The 15,427-nt window shown below is 46.5% G+C and overlaps 2 protein-coding genes across 3 annotated transcripts in view; one reads left to right on the top strand and one right to left on the bottom strand.

Moving 5' to 3' along the window:
- The window catches only part of EIF3L (eukaryotic translation initiation factor 3 subunit L), a 59,277-nt gene that overhangs the window by 4,647 nt on the left and 39,203 nt on the right, over window positions 1-15,427 (bottom strand). The window contains exons 2-9 of the mRNA XM_059846415.1: window positions 4,831-4,877; window positions 4,703-4,751; window positions 4,388-4,598; window positions 3,714-3,793; window positions 3,399-3,460; window positions 2,038-2,107; window positions 1,268-1,341; window positions 242-413 (exon numbers count right to left, since the gene is read on the bottom strand). Coding sequence (XP_059702398.1) covers window positions 242-413; window positions 1,268-1,341; window positions 2,038-2,107; window positions 3,399-3,460; window positions 3,714-3,793; window positions 4,388-4,598; window positions 4,703-4,751; window positions 4,831-4,863 — 751 coding nt within the window. The 5' untranslated portion in view covers window positions 4,864-4,877. The remainder of the gene's footprint in view (window positions 1-241; window positions 414-1,267; window positions 1,342-2,037; window positions 2,108-3,398; window positions 3,461-3,713; window positions 3,794-4,387; window positions 4,599-4,702; window positions 4,752-4,830; window positions 4,878-15,427) is intronic.
- Window positions 5,204-14,478, top strand: ANKRD54 (ankyrin repeat domain 54). 2 transcript variants are annotated; one of them, XM_059846423.1, is made up of 8 exons: window positions 5,204-5,508; window positions 5,835-5,882; window positions 9,823-9,921; window positions 10,359-10,430; window positions 10,836-10,883; window positions 10,998-11,122; window positions 11,961-12,068; window positions 12,719-14,478. In XM_059846423.1, exons 1-8 carry the CDS (start codon window positions 5,235-5,237, stop codon window positions 12,791-12,793), a joined length of 849 nt encoding a protein of 282 aa, XP_059702406.1. In that variant the 5' UTR covers window positions 5,204-5,234; the 3' UTR covers window positions 12,794-14,478. The 2 variants fall into 2 exon arrangements, with proteins under 2 accessions (XP_059702406.1, XP_059702407.1); XM_059846424.1 differs by having other exon boundaries at window positions 5,369-5,508; window positions 9,828-9,921.

Genomic DNA, 15,427 nt, shown 5'->3' with positions numbered 1-15,427 from the left:
CAATGCCATCCTCCAAGGAAGCAAGCTTCCCTTTCTGTACTTTTCTGCTTAAAACAAAGGGAGCAAGGCCTGAAATGTAATTAGTGGTACTTCTCACCTAAGGCAAACAGAACCAGTTCCCAGCCAATCCATCCACTGATTATGGGTTTGATCCAGCTCCCAAACAAAGTTAAGCAGCTTGGGTCAAATCAAAGCACGGCAGCACGGACACCAGTGTTGCTTGGCACCTCCCAAAGCTCACCTCCACTTGTATAGACCTCCAGCTGTCGGTTAATGTTGGATTTATCAACCAGAGAGTGCAGCACATTAAGGACACTGTGGACATTCCAGATCTTGGGGTTGGAACGAAGGAAATCAATTTCCTCTTCAGACTTTTTGGCTGTTTTACAACGGTACTGGCTGAAAGACTGAAACTACAGGAAAAAGCAGAGATTGAGTGATGAGCAGCTTGTCTAGAGATGCGCAGGTAAGTGCACTAAGCTTACAACTTCCTCACACAAATGCATTACAATAAACTACAAGCTGCATGGAAAAAACAAAGTTTCACGTAAGATCACATGGAAATCAAAATTGCACATTATACCACCTGTAAAGCACCTAAAAGAATTATACAGTACAGAGAGAAAAGGCCAGGAGACAGACTTAAGCAGAAAAGGATCTCTTAAACAATTAGGAAAGGCAAGTAAACACAAATTTGCTGTCTGGTAGCAAGGAGAATGACCAAATTATAAGACGTGTTTGCATACACACATCTTTTTCCCTTATATGCGCACATCCTTTTTGTTCTCAAGACTGACTTGAGGAATTCCAGGCAGCTCTAAAATAAAAAGTTACACAGAAGGGAATATATTCTCTAAAGAGAAAAACCAATGGCATTTCAGATCTGTACTGCTGCACTCAGAATAGTAAATGGAAAAATATTTCTTAATGTCAAGATCTCAGGCCACAGCTTATTTCAAATCAGGTAATCAATCTCTCAGTGCACACATAAAGACCCTACTGACTAAGAAAGACAGAAATTTTGTTCTGAAAGAGAAATAGGCACAAAGGTTCAGGACTCCCCAAAGAGCACCCTGTAACTTAAAAATCTGTATGTTTACAACTACTTCATCCACCTGGCAACACAAGAGTAACAGTGATCACCAAAGATTTTCAACCTGCAATGGTACCCTTGCTATGGAAATCACAGCAAGGGAAGAGATGGAAAATTTATACAACTAATAAAGGCAAGGCCACCTCAAAATGGCCCAGTTTTATAATCACATACCTGGTATATGAATTCATCAATGATATCCCAGAGCCACTGGTTGGGCAGTTCCAGAGGAGCGGGGCCATCAGCATCTGCAGGAGAACAGACGTGAGGGTTAACACCTCCAAAAAGAACATTGTCAGAACTGGAGGAACAGACAAATTAAAGAATGCAAGAATTTCCCTGAAATAGGAGATGGAGCAGCAGATGAATGAAGCTTCCAGTAGGGCTGAGATGCAGCTTTGACTACCTCAACTGCCTTCACTTTCAAAGACTATGAACATGCACAGGGTTAATCTCAGGAGTGTGACTGCTCAGCAGCATCAGCTCTCAGAAGCTGCACAGAGACTGCAGGGGTTTATCCTAACTGATCCATTCTCCACACGAGGCTTGTCACAAACACTACATTTTTGCTGCAAGGGGAGTGAACAACAGTAAACAGTTATGAAACAGGGCAGGTTCTCTTTAGCTTACTGTTTCATTTTACTTTTTAATAAAGATAGGTGAAGCAGTTCTCAGCAAGACAGAAAGCTAATAAGTTTTATTCTTTACAGTATTTCAGAAAGCACTGGAAACTATTTCTGTTTTTTGTCGTTTTAAATCCATGGATGTAAATTGCTCTTCATTCAACAAACTCAAACATGCAGAGAGCTTACAGACTACCTTTCCCTCTATTATTTATAAACAAATACGTTGCAGTTCTTCTGTCCCTTTCTTCAGCTCTGCCCTCTCCAGGCTGATCTTTCTCCCCAAAACCCACAAACCAGAAATTAATTGCAGCAACTCACTGAGGATGTAGTTGAAGAGATTGCAGTAATTGTAATAGGACTCAAATCTCTGCTCCAGCGTGGGCCCCCCCTGCAAAGAGAAGTCAGCATAGTCTGCTTCAAATCAAGCAGGGCAGGAGGGAGTTCATGGGCAACAGCATAAGAAGCACAGTCACAATAGTAGAGAGTCTAGTTCAGGAGTGCTAAAGGCAGTATTCAACCAGCACACCCACCAGCATCACCCAGAAAACATGAAATTGTAGCACTGTTGTCCCAGAAAACAGGGACGACATTTTCTATACAGAGCTCCTCCCAGGATGTCGAGCAAATTTCCTGAGAATATTCTGCATTAACCTTCTCGGTTCCCCTCAGCTGTTCAGATTCAAAAACTTCCTATTACCTTCACCAGCTTTCCTTCCCTCTCTGCTCATGAGGAATTCTTAATAGATCAACAAATCTGTTTCTGGACATAATTTCTAAACACCTGACCTACTGGTTCTTGTTTCAGCTGGAGACACTGAGTCTGAGAACCACTAACAGCACAGCCTGAGAAACCAGTTTCTCCTGTTGAAGCCTGGCTTGGGTTAACACAGCAGCCTTTTAAAAGTGCCCATTTCTTCACCCTCTGGTCCACAGTAAAACTGCAGTTATTACTTACTTACCCATAAGTCATACACCTGTTTTTTTTTTTCTTTAAGAACCAAAGACTATGACTTTCTCACTGATGAAAGAGTTTTAAAAATAGGCTTAAAAAAAGCAAAGTCTGTTTTGTTTCACAGAGCATTATTCCATTCATTTCCTTCTTCTCCATCCTTCATGGTATCCACGTTTCCCTTTTCACAAAGCACTCTGATCTCACGTGAGGTTTTTCATGACAAATAATGCAACTTCCACTTGTGACACCCCTTCTCACTGCCTGCTCATTTGAAGAGGAGCCACAAAGAAACACACATAAGCAATAAAAAGGAAAATTCAGTTACCTTCCAACATCCCCCTCTTTCCTGACTCACTAACCATTACATTTGCTGTTAGCAACAAAGAGCCTCCTGAACACTCAGATCCAGTCTCCTGATTCATCTGAGCTCCCAGAGAAACCTGCACACTCATCACTACAAAGCTTAAAGAGACAGCTAACAAGCCTAGAACAGACAGTCAAGTCTTTCTTGCTTTTCAGCAATCAGTGAATCCTTACTAAACTAACAAAAAGCAAGAATTTTAAGCTTCCCTAAAATCAGTGTGACTTACAGCTCATGAACCCATCCAACCCTGCCTTGCAAAGATTAGGGGACCACCGATACTGTAGTGGCAGGAAGACTTGTCAAGTTTGCTGGCACAGAGAAGCCAGCAGGAAACCCACAGGAAGACACAGGGCCAACACTCACGCTGACTTTGGCATAGATATGCCTGTAGTACAGCTCCTTGTATAGGATCAGGAAAACTGCATCTGGAAAAGACGACAGAGGAGGACATCAGCAAGCCACAGGGCCTAGGAGCCTCCTGCCAGAACAACGAAAGGAGGCACAAAAACACACTTTGCTCAAGTCTGACTTCTTGCCAGGCATCTGATGAAGGAGCTGCCAGAGTGAACAAAGGTGACTGACTCAGGCAGCAACAACTCTGTGCCCCTGCTAACTCAGGATAAGGAGGGATTCAGTTCCTTCTCTCCCTGAGAACGCAAGGGAAAGTGGAAGACTCACCATTTCCAACCTGAGGAGCAATGGCCTCAGCCTCTGGCCATGGAGTGTTCTTAAAAAACCTTTCTGTCAGTTTCGTCCAGCTGAAAAACAAACACACATGTGGTATGAAAAGCCACGTCTCACTAAGTATGACAGTGCTGGAGTCAGAGATGACAATACAGAGAGGCCTTAAACTTGGTGAAAGCTGAGAGCATCACCAACCCCTGTTAGTATGTCCAGTGCTGAAGCAAAGAATGAGAATCACAAACTAAGCAGTGAGACTTCAGTTTATCCCCCAGGCATGAAACAGACGTGTATGTCACTTCCACATTCCCCTTATGTCAAGCTGACACGGCTACTAGCAGGAGTGGAAGTAGCTGTTGGGAAGAGACACAAAAGCTACACCTGACAGCTTTCGGCAAACTGCCTGACTAGCACCACTGAAAGCCCTCTCTGCAGCCTCCCTTCCTGTTAGGCCAGGGCTGACACTTCCCTTCAGACAGATCACAACTCCCGTATACTCACATTAGCCTCATGGGCTGGAAACACCTAGGAGTTTTTTTTCACAGTAACCAAACCAAACCTGTTTCAGAGAAAGCCCAAGTTTGGAACAGCACAGGTAAGAGTCAGCCTTTCTTTTTAACAGCATCACAGTTAAAATAGCGATTTCCATCCGCTGAAGAATAGTATTGTACCTGTTCTCATAAATGTCCTGGATCTCGTACACCTTCTGGTCAATAACATCACTGGAAACACGGCTGGCCTGGAGCTCGTACACCTTCTGGTCAATGAGATCTGACACCGTCTTGTGAAAATACTGAATGAAGTTTTTGATCACTTCGGGGATCACCTGGTAGGTCTGCTGTTCGTACTGGCGCTCGTAGGCCAGGTCTTGCTTGGGGTCTCCTGCGGAGAAGGAGGAGCAGTGAGGCAGTCGTCGCACGGCCCGGGCCCACAGACCCGGCCGGGTGCAGGCAGGCCCGGGGCGCGCGTGGGGCCCTCACACTCACCCGTGTGCATATCATAGTCGTTGGAGTACGCGTAGGGGTCGTAGGCAGCCTGTGGGAAGAGGACGGCGGTGAGTCCCCGCGAACAGCCCGGACCCGACCCCCGCGCCCCCCTAGCCCCCAGCCCGCACCTCGTTGTCGTAATCCTCCCCCGGGTAGGCCATGGCGGCGGCGCGGCGCGGCACGGAAAGGGCTCCGGCCGGAAACGCGGGACTGGCGCGGCGCGGGCACAGGGGCGGGGCTGGCAGGAAGGCGGCTGAGCCTTTCTATTGGCTAGAATAACTGCCTGTCTTCAGTCTGCTGAGCCGCCACTGGCCGGCCGTGGCCCTCTTCCCTATCTGATTGGAGAAGACAACTGCCCGTCAGGCTCTCCCGGGGCCACAGGCTCCACTTCCTGCCCCGCCTCTCTCCGATCCGCTCCCTCCCCATTGGCTGTATGCATGGGTTGTGTCGCCTTTCATTGGTCAAGAGGACGCAGCCCGCCCCGTTGCTACGGCGACGCCCCGCCCCTCTCCGCGGCCCGGGCCGTGACGGGATGGAGGGCGGCGGTGGGGCTGACGGGGCGCTCGGCACAGGGCCGGGACCGGGACCGGGACCGGGGCCGGGACCGGAGTCAGAGCCGGGGCCGGGGCCGGAGTCGGAGCCACAGCCGCGCATCGCGCTGCCGCCACTAGGACCGGGCGCACCCCTCGGTTACCTGCACGTCCTGTGGCAGCGGGAGGAGCCCGCGGGCAAGATCCCGGCCCGCCGCCTGCGCAGGGCCGCCCGCCTCCACCGCCGGCTGGGACCCACGGGCAAGGAGGCGCACGGTGAGCTGCGGAACAGCCCCTCCTTCGGGCGGCTCCGCACGGGCTGCGGGAGTGAGGTCGGCTCTGTTCGGTGGGCGGCTGGGGAAGCGCCCCGGTGCTGCCGGGGGAGGGTGTCCGTCAGGAGTGGGCGGGCCCGCGGCCGGCTTCGGGAGGAGACGGGGAGAACCATCCTTACCTGGTGCTTTGGTCCTCTTCCCATTCTCTGGAGCCAGTAGCAGCGTGATTTGGCCCCGCACTTATGCTCGAGCACCGGGGTGGAATGTTTCAGTAGGGAAACGTGCCTTTTTCCTCGGTGCTTTCCAGTAATTGCTTTCTTTCCTCCATAGCTCTGAAAAGGCTGCGTGAAGCTGCCAATAGCAATGATTTGGACACAGGTAAGGCTTCTGTCAGTCTTGGGACCTCCTCTTGGAAGGTCAGTATCTCTAGGGCTCTTACTTTTGAAGAGGAGGAAGTGAGTGCAGATAGTTTCTGGACAGGATGCTTTAGATGCTTCAGATCTAGAAAATACTTTTTTAAAGCCTAGGTTTGTTCTCCAAGCAGAGTGGGGCTGGTTATTGTGTTCACTTTTTCACTGCACCTGGTTCATAGCGTTAGTTTTCCATTTGCCTGGAGCTAAACCAGCACTGCACTGGCACAGCTGTTTTGGTATGTTCTTTTGCCCAGTTGTTAGCAGCAAGAGAATAATGTTTTGATTTAGGTGCAAAAGTTACGATTATCTAAGCCATACCCTGTATGATGAGGCAGCGTGACCCAGTAGATTAGAACCAGGGCCAGAGCTGCACTCTTCTGGTTTCTGCAAAATTCCCTTGTGGTCCATAAATTCTGCTTTCCAGATGTCCAGCCTCAACATTACATCTTTCTCTCTCAGGCTTTGTTAATTGAAGCATATCAGAGTTAGTTTATCAAAACCTAGAAGTTTTAGTAGTTTTTGCAATCTGTGTTCCTACAAAAATAACTTAATGACAACTTTTCTAGGTGCTGGCTAAGAGTAATAAAAGAATGACACACTCTTTATAATTAATAAATATTTCTTGATTATGACTAAACAATCAACTTAGAAAGTAATTAAAGCCATTAACTAAAATTACTAAAAAGTTCTGACATTTTTGACAATTCCCCCCTTTGGAAGTGATCTTAATTTTCCTTTAAGACTACTTCCACTTAGATCATTGAGTATCTAGCAAAGCTTAAGCCATTAAAATGCAAAAATTTTGCTTGTGTCTTGTTATAAGATATCATAGATCATTCATTCCAAATGAAATTCCAAGTTGGGGTATTATCTCTTTTGACAATATCTTGGTAACTTCTCTTGTTTTGCTGGTGCAAGCAGCTATCCAAAAATTGTGTCAGCTAAAACCAATAGGTATCGTTATCCCTCTTGTCGAGGTAACTCAGAAAAATCTGTTTGTGTATAAACTCCAGGACAGTTTCCTCTTTTTGTAGTCCCTCAAGGAGGTCTTTCCAGTGCTGAAAAATAAAACCTAAAGACGAACATTTGGGTATTCCCCCTCTTCCTGGTCTTGAGAAGAAAAAGGGAAGCCCACAGTAAATAGGAATTCCAGCAATGACTAAAACGGACACGAGAGAGCGCTCCGGGCACACCAATACAATTCCAGTCACTGAAACAGTAGCAGCCGCTGTGCTAACGCCGGCAGAGAGCTCTGAGCAAACAATCCTCACTTTAGCAATTTACATTTCCCATAACCAAACACTTAATACATACCAATACCCTAAAATTCACAGTCCACATACAATGGCTTCAACACTCTTACAGCCAACGAATTTTCCTACAAACTCAATTTATACTTATGAGACTCACATTACCACACGCTTGCATTTTCCAACACTAACAGATACCCTAGGCTTTAATAAGCACAGAAGTATCTGGGCAAAACCCTTCCATAACGTGGCTCTTTGTGCAAGCAGCACTGTCTGACTAATTTGTGGGCAAAGCAGAGTGTGAAGACTCAAACCACGCCTTTTGATAGTCACTTATATAGTTTTACAATTACAGTTTTCCAGCTCGGCAGTGGGACTCAAACACAATTCCATTAATATTCACTTACAGAGTTTTACACTAACTTTTAATAGGAAATAGCTAATTATATCATCACTTTCTTAACTCTTAATATGTTAGAGAGTGCAAGCTTATGATTAGATATACCTTTTTAAACCTTCAATAATGTCTTAATAAACTCCCAGGGGTTTTTGCCTTGAACTCACCTGGGTCAGAGGATTGAAAAATTGACCTGAAAAAGTCTGTCAGTGTGCACCGAAGTCTTTGTTCCTCTAAGTCTGGGGAATGTCAAATGTGTTGTCTCACCTGAGTCACCTGTAAATTGTTACCAAATCCTTCACAATTGTTGGGGTAAATAATCCCCTCTAACACTTTCTTTTTAGTGTTAGTGCGTAAGATGTTTTGTTGTTGTTGGCCAGGAGGGATTTGTGTAGCTCACAAAATTCTGGCCTCCACTTAGACACAGATATAAAACTTCTTCACTTATTTATACTTTATAGCAAACAAAGAAATTAATGTTCGTTGGTTATAAGTTACATAATTCTCTTTTATTAATTAGTACTCTGTCCTCTGTGGGGTATTGATTTCTCATTTCTCATGCTAGTTAGTCCTTATTTTTAGTCTTTTTAGTATCTTTTTCCTCTGGTAGGGATTTTCCAACACATGCACTGAGTCTTTGTTAGTCCCTTCTTTATCTTCTGGTTTCTGCAAAGTCCTTGTGGTCCATAAATTCTACATTCCAGATGTCCAACCTCAATCATACATCTTTCTCTGGTTTTGTTCATTGAAGCATATCAGAATTAGTTTATCAAAAGTTAAAGTTGCGGTAGTTTCCCCAAGCTGGTTCCTACAAAAGTACGTTATGAGAGCTTTGCTAAATATAGGCTAAGAATAATTTAAGAATCACACACTCTTTATAATTGTAAATATAGATTATGATTAACTAAAGCAATTAATTTCAAAGTTAATTAAAGTCACTAACTAAAATTATTAAAAAGTTGTATAATTTCCAACAGAAAGATGAAAGAATGCAGATTTTATGGAAGTCTTGGTTTCAATCCACATTGGATTTGATAGACTGGTTCCCATATTTATAGTCCTCTTGTGTCTTGTTTACTCTGCAACTTTAGGAAGTGTGCTATGATTAATTTATTTTTCATCAAGTAAACATCTTTGCTGTTTCCTGTGGTGGCACTGAGTGGATTGGTTATGTCATTCCTACTTGGTTCAGGGGAAGAGTAGCTAAATTGTTCCTATTAATGGTTCTCCCTGGGGCACTGTCAGTCTCCCATTCTTTCTTCTGAAGTATCAAACATTCCATGTTAATGCCACTTCCATCTTTTTAGGTGTTCTTTTCACACTTGAAGTAGGATGTGTACAGGAAGAGATTCAAAGGTGGCTGTAATTCACTTTCTGGAAGCTGAGGTGACTTTCAGTGGCCTGAAATAGTCTCAACTGTTCTAGAATATGCTCTTTAAAGATCTCAAAATGTAGCGACCTGTCAGCATTTTTAACAGCTATGGAACGAGCTCTATTTACACACCAGGTAGTATATCAGGGTGATCTCAAAACAGCAGAAGTATCAGCCCTTACAGATGCCCCTAACACATGTTGTGTAGGTGCTATTTTTATGCCCCTGATCTTTCCACACTTTACTGATCTCTTTGCTTGGCTCTTGCCAGGTCGGTGCATTCCCCTACCTGCTTCCCAAACTGTAGCCACCATAGTTAGGAAGGGGCATAATCAGAACAGGTGTGAAGAAGTGGCTTTTCTCACTTCCTGTGCTTACACTGTGAAACTTCTGACCACAGGTCCACTTTGATGTCAAAACTTTACACAGGTGCAGAAAATGACCATGTAAATCCACAGGGAAAGCCCATGGAGGGGTTGTAATAAGCACAGGATGCTAATTCCAGCTTGGAAAGTGCCTGAGATGCAGATGACTAAAACCAAGAGTGAGCCCCACGTCCTTCCTATCCTTTTGTATTCTTCTCTAGGTATTTGCTGCTGATTGTCCTTAGAACTTGAAAATTTGGCTAGGTGATCTTTAGCCGTTAGAGCTGTTGGCTTATCTTTTATAGCAACATGTGGAAGGTGGTGAAGGCTGAATCAGAGAGTGGAGGTTATGCTGCTCAGGCTGCTTCTGCTGAGCTAGGGTACTGGTGGAAACTGGTTCAAGTCTAATTGACTTAGCAGCTGACAGCACATTTCTCTACCCCCAAAAGAGCAGATAGCATTACCTCTCTGATCAGGTGCCCCTTCAGCTTACCTGCTTTTTTTCTCCTTGGTTCTGTCAGTGCAGCAACTCTTGGAGGATGGAACTGACCCCTGTGCTGCGGATGACAAAGGCCGGACAGCCCTGCACTTTGCCTCCTGCAATGGCAACGATCACATCGGTGAGGAGGGGTGGGGACAGTTCTGTCTTCCAACCTCTCTGTGGCAGGGATTTTGAAGGGTGCTCTTTATTTTGCTTCAGCATCTGTCAGAGGCTGCTCTTTTCTGTTCCTTTTGTGTCAAAGTTGCCAACTCTGGCCTCAGGGTTTGCCATGTGTGCCTGCTGGAAGGGGAGCAGGACCTCCCAGTTCTACCACTGTACTGGTGCAGAGGGAGGGGTGTCCTTCCTCCCAGTTCTTCGCATCAGGGAGCCCTGGAGCAGTGGCACTGCATGGCTTTGTGCTGGGTCTTTCTGCGTTGCTATGCAAATCTCTGTCCCTGTCTCAGTAAGGAAGCTGATGAGCTGAACAGAAGCACCCGTAGGGCAGCCTGGTGGCTGCCACATGGACCTGTGGGGCAAAGGGAGGGGACTGATGTGTCTCTGTTTCCTTGTTTCTAGTCCAACTGCTTCTGGACCATGGGGCTGACCCAAACCAGAGAGATGGGCTGGGCAATACTCCCTTACACTTGGGTAAGTGCCGCACAGATGAGCTTTGCATGCAGAAAAGTGAGGTGAGAACCTCCTTACTGTTCCTTTCCTCTCCGCCTTCCTCTTGCCTGTGCCTCACAGAATGCATCCCCAAATTTAAGGACCTAGGAGGGACTCTGCATTTCATTAGATTCACTCCTCACAAAGATTTAAAGTCAAAGAAAAGGTTTGAAAAAATTGATTTCCCTCCCTCTGCCAGCCCCAAGGAGTGCAAGATCTGTTCCAGACAGAGTACTCAGGCTTGAGTGGGTTGGTACCTTAGCATTTGGGCTGTTCCTCTTTCCTCTGTCAGAGAAGCCCTTTGGGAAGCAGCAAGCTCTGTGCTTGAGCAGAAACTCATTTTTGTTTGTACCTCTGAGTTGTGTGTCCTGTGTTTTCCCTCCCCAGCTGCCTGCACGAACCACGTTCCTGTCATCACCACGCTCCTGCGCGGAGGTAACATTTCCTCTATAACAGTTACAGCCTGTTCCCTTCCTGCCCTGTTGAAACTCTCCAGGGACACCAAATCCTGGTAACAGACCTCACTGTCCCTGCTCATGCATCTTGCAGGGGCCAGAGTTGATGCCTTGGATCGAGCTGGCAGAACCCCACTGCACCTCGCTAAGTCAAAGCTGAATATCCTGCAGGAAGGATTCTCCCACAGCCTGGAGGCTGTACGCCTTGAAGTGAAACAGGTAAAGGGAACAGCCCCATGTTCTGGTAATGGGGAGCAGCCCCTGGCAGCCTCCTGACCCCTTTACTTAAATGTCTGTCTGTAGGCTCTTAACTGCTGTGGGAAGAGTTTGACTTCCATTTTCAGACACCTTCCTTTTTCCCAGCCTCTGCTTTAATTTTTTCCAGGGCCTCCCTTGGCTCTGGTAAGCTAAGGATGCATTGAGTGGATTCTTGGGCTGTATGGAGCATACTCTTTTCTTCATCCATGATGTAAGAGATGCCTTGTGGCAGAAGAGGGACGAGACACGAGGCTGTAGCTGTGCTGTACACATTCTCTGTATTCCTAACACAGTCTACCCTGCTCTAGTATGTAGAGGCGTGAAATAGGAAAGCACTCCTTGGCCTGCAAATGCATGAGGCATGGGCCTCACTTCAGGACCCACATAGACACAAGGATTTATCCTCTGTGCATGAGCAGATCCTGCTGGAATTAGAAGTCCCTGTTCCTCCCTGTTAGAAGTGAGGGAAGCTGACTAGCTTTAAAGAAAAGTTTGGTGCTTTCAGGGCTAGACCTTGTGCTGCTTCGGCTGGGCTTATCTCTCTTCCCTGTTCTTAACCAGGCACAAGGATCACAGCTAGTCCATCGGTAACTGGTGAATGCTGCTGGTGACTCATTGGACTCTGATGCTGCCATTAGTGCCGTTTAGTTGCTTTGCCTGGGTTTGTCTCTAGGGGTCGTGTACTCTGCCATGTTCTCGAGCTTCAAGGCTGTGTGCTTGGCAATTTAATTTTTCCTGTAGAAACACTTCAGCCTGCTGCAGCTGTCTGATGTTTGCCTCTTATGCCTGTTTCTTTCAGATTATCCAGATGTTGCGGGAATACCTGGACCGTCTGGGGAGGCATGAGCAAAAGGAACAGCTGGATGACCTCTGCTCCAGGCTACAGATGACTAGCACAAAGGAGCAGGTAGGCAGCATTGCGCTACTCTGACTCACCTCCTGGCATTGGGGCTCCTGCATTTGGGAGAATGCAATTGCATGAGCAGTGGGGCATTGAAGACATGGTTATTGCTCACATTGGGGCAAGTAGGCAAGTTACATGACTCATGGTACTCCTTTAGGTGAAAATTCAAAATGTAGAAAGCATCACAGTGTCAAGCAGAAGGGAAGCTGAGGACAGTCAATTTAAGGCCAGGATCAGCACAACTACACAGGGTTGCAGGGCCTGGGGGTTTTTTCCTACAAAAGACTGGCCCCTAGAAACAGGCTTAGAGGAAATAGCCCTGATACCACATTTGAATTTTGGTTAATGTAGCAACATGCTTGTATTTTAAGGACTGGCTAAATCACACAGAATGGAAGTCAATCATCACCTCTTGAAGAATGGGTAGAAGCTCCTATTGCCTTAGATTAGGGCTTGTTTGATGATGAGGATAGTAGCCCTTCTGCATGATTGTTGGCACCAAAAGGATCCTGTTTTAGTATAAGTTCAGCATGGGCATTACTGGCAATTCTAGTGCAAAGGTGGTCCCTGCTGCATGGGGGTTTCTTCTGTGGGGCTGGGTGACTGCATAGCTGCATTCCCCTCCCTGATGGCCATCTGTATTCTTCTGTCAGGTGGATGAGGTTACAGACCTCCTGGCCAGCTTCACGTCACTCAGCCTGCAGATGCAGAAGATGGACAACAGGTAATGGGCTGCCAGATCATCTTCCTGAAGCAGCAGGAGAAGCCTTAGAGAAAAGGAAGCTGAAGTTTGCTTCTCAGATCACTGACTAAACATTGCTGCCAGCAGCCATTCCTGCCCAGACTGACTCTCCAGTGGTGCTCAGACTGTTCCTGTCGGTGCTGCCACCGCTGCCCCACAGGAAGGCAGCAGGCTTTGCACAACAAAGGCAACAGACAAGAATGCTGCAGCTGTGACTTTTGGGTAAAAGAGCTGCTCTACTTTTTAGTAGATGGGCTGGCAATGAATAGGGTACCCTTTCCAGAGATATTTTGCCTTCTCCTAAGTTCATCAGCTCACTGTAGGCGGTGATCAATGCCATGTGCAGTTACCAGCCCTGACTAGTGCACTCAGCAGCTGACCAGCATCACAGAAATGCTTGGAACATCCCTGCTTGGAAAAGGCACCTTTTGCCCCCTCCATACTGCTCAATTGCATGAGGGAGAAAGTGAATGCCTTGAACAGCAGAAGGCTTTGTGCTGTGAGAAGAACACTCATTTAATTCTGCATGCTAGAAGCTAAGCAAACAGTCTGCCTTAAGAAACATGCATTGAGGCTTAATCCTTACCTTCCGCAGAGCCTGCTGTCAGAGGGCAGAGAATGTGTCTGGTTATAAAAGGGATACAAAGTTTTTCATGGCTAGACTAACACCTTTCACTGGACCCATTTTTTAAGTCTGCTTCAAGTTAGTGCTTAAATATTACAGTGTAACACTTCCAAAAAGCATCCAGGTACACAGCTAGCAGGTCAGAGCTGCCCTGTTGCGAGAATAAGGACGGGAGGGTGACAGTCTTAATGCAGTTCTAGTCAGACATCTACATCTTGCAAAAAAAGCCCCACCATAACTAACATTTGTGTTTCCTGTTACTGGCATTCTCAGGCAAGAGGTCCAGTTGTGACAGGAGATATTGTGCACTCAGCTGTATTATTCGGCTAGGATGGAGGTGGATTTACCTCTGCCTCAGCAGCACCAAACCCGTTGCTCAGCCATTCTGTATCTGGCTTGTCATGGAGAACCTTAAGTGCAGTGTGAGAAACAAATTATGGTTTATGCTGGGAGCCTGAAGTGATGCAGCGAAATGCTCTTGCTGCTCTCTCGCTTCTGCTGACTGCGGTTAGCAGTGAAGATTTAGGTTGCTTTGTTGTGGAGCAGGGATCCAGGAAGTCTCGTTGATAGGGCACCAACAGCAACAGGGCAATAGGAGCATGTCAATAGTGATCTGAGTTCCCACCTGTGTACCACACTATGGTGTGCTGGTAGCCATACCTATCCCACGGCTTGGGAGTCATTGGTTTGAAAGAGGTTATTATTAAGATTCAGCTCAAATATGCAGCAACCACAATTTGGAGCATTCTTCAGAGATCTTTAGGTCAGCATGCTCTCTGATATCTGCCTCTTGTCCAGGAAGGGGCTAAATGGACCTCTGTTCAAAGCTGAGATACCAGAAATAGGCATGGCTTTTAGATGGGTTCATCTGTGGGCTGCTGGAGGACACAACTGGGAGCAGCAGTCTCATGGCTGGGCTGGAGGTGTCACTGTGCATATTGATATTTCATTATGATGTGCTGGATGGGAAGGATGCCAAGAGGGTGGGAGACAATCTGACCTTTTTGTATTTTCAACTTCAATAAAATCCTGTCAGCCTTTTATGACTCCTTGGCCAAGTTCTATTTTTCAGAGCGGCCCATTCCTCTTTCTTTACATCTGTTCCAGGCCCCATGCACAGCACTGGACTTGGTAAACGCTACTCTCATACCTGGTCCTTAAATCAGAAGTGACAACACAAAGTTGTTTGAGTTCAATCACCACTCTGTTTGCAGATCAAAGTACAGGCTGACCTTTTGGCTGGCTTGCTGACTTGCTGGCTGACCTTTTCTGATCCTGACTTCCACAGCCAAGAAATCCAAATTTAAAATCTAGGTAGTTGCTGTGAAACCGCACAAACAGAGGAAAGGGAATCCCAGCAGGGGTGCTTCAAGCTGCAAGATAAGATATTTTGCAGAGAGGAAAAGCAGCCTTGCCCAGGGGCAGAAGTTGTGCCTTGCCCCATGATGAATAAAATGCCTGTGCTGTCAACAGACAGCAAGAGGATGAGGGGCTGGGGAGGGACATCTGAGCAGGGCAGAGAACTTCCAGTGTGGCCCCTATGTGAGGAGCAGGTGACCTTCATGCCCAGTCTTTACTGACCTTGTCTCTTCCCATCTTTACAGCCCAGTCTTGATGTCCACATACACCCAGCTGCCAGCGCTTCTCCCCTCAGCAGCCTTGTTGCTGAGGAGACCATTAAGGTGCCTGAAGAGCACGTGGCTAAAACGCTCTTTATCCCTGCAGTTACTTCAGTTGCTGATGTTGTCTCTAAGTAGACACCTCTTACAAGCTTACCTCAAACCCAGGAAACACATCTAGCTGAGACTCAGAGTGAAGCTTTTAGTCTCTGCACACGTGATGTTGTTGACAGGTCTTCAGGCTTTTTTCTTGCCTGGTGCTGGGTTTTTTCTTAACAGCTCCTGACAGAGGGGAAAGATGGGGGTACTGCAGCCAACCAGGAGCAATTGTCTTGCTTCTTTTGCCACACTGCTCCCACCATGGCAGGAGAGGCAA

Source organism: Haemorhous mexicanus, chromosome 5, assembly GCF_027477595.1.
Source record: "Haemorhous mexicanus isolate bHaeMex1 chromosome 5, bHaeMex1.pri, whole genome shotgun sequence".
In the NCBI taxonomy this organism is placed as follows: Eukaryota; Metazoa; Chordata; class Aves; order Passeriformes; family Fringillidae; genus Haemorhous; species Haemorhous mexicanus.
This window is presented reverse-complemented; position numbering and strand designations above follow the sequence as displayed.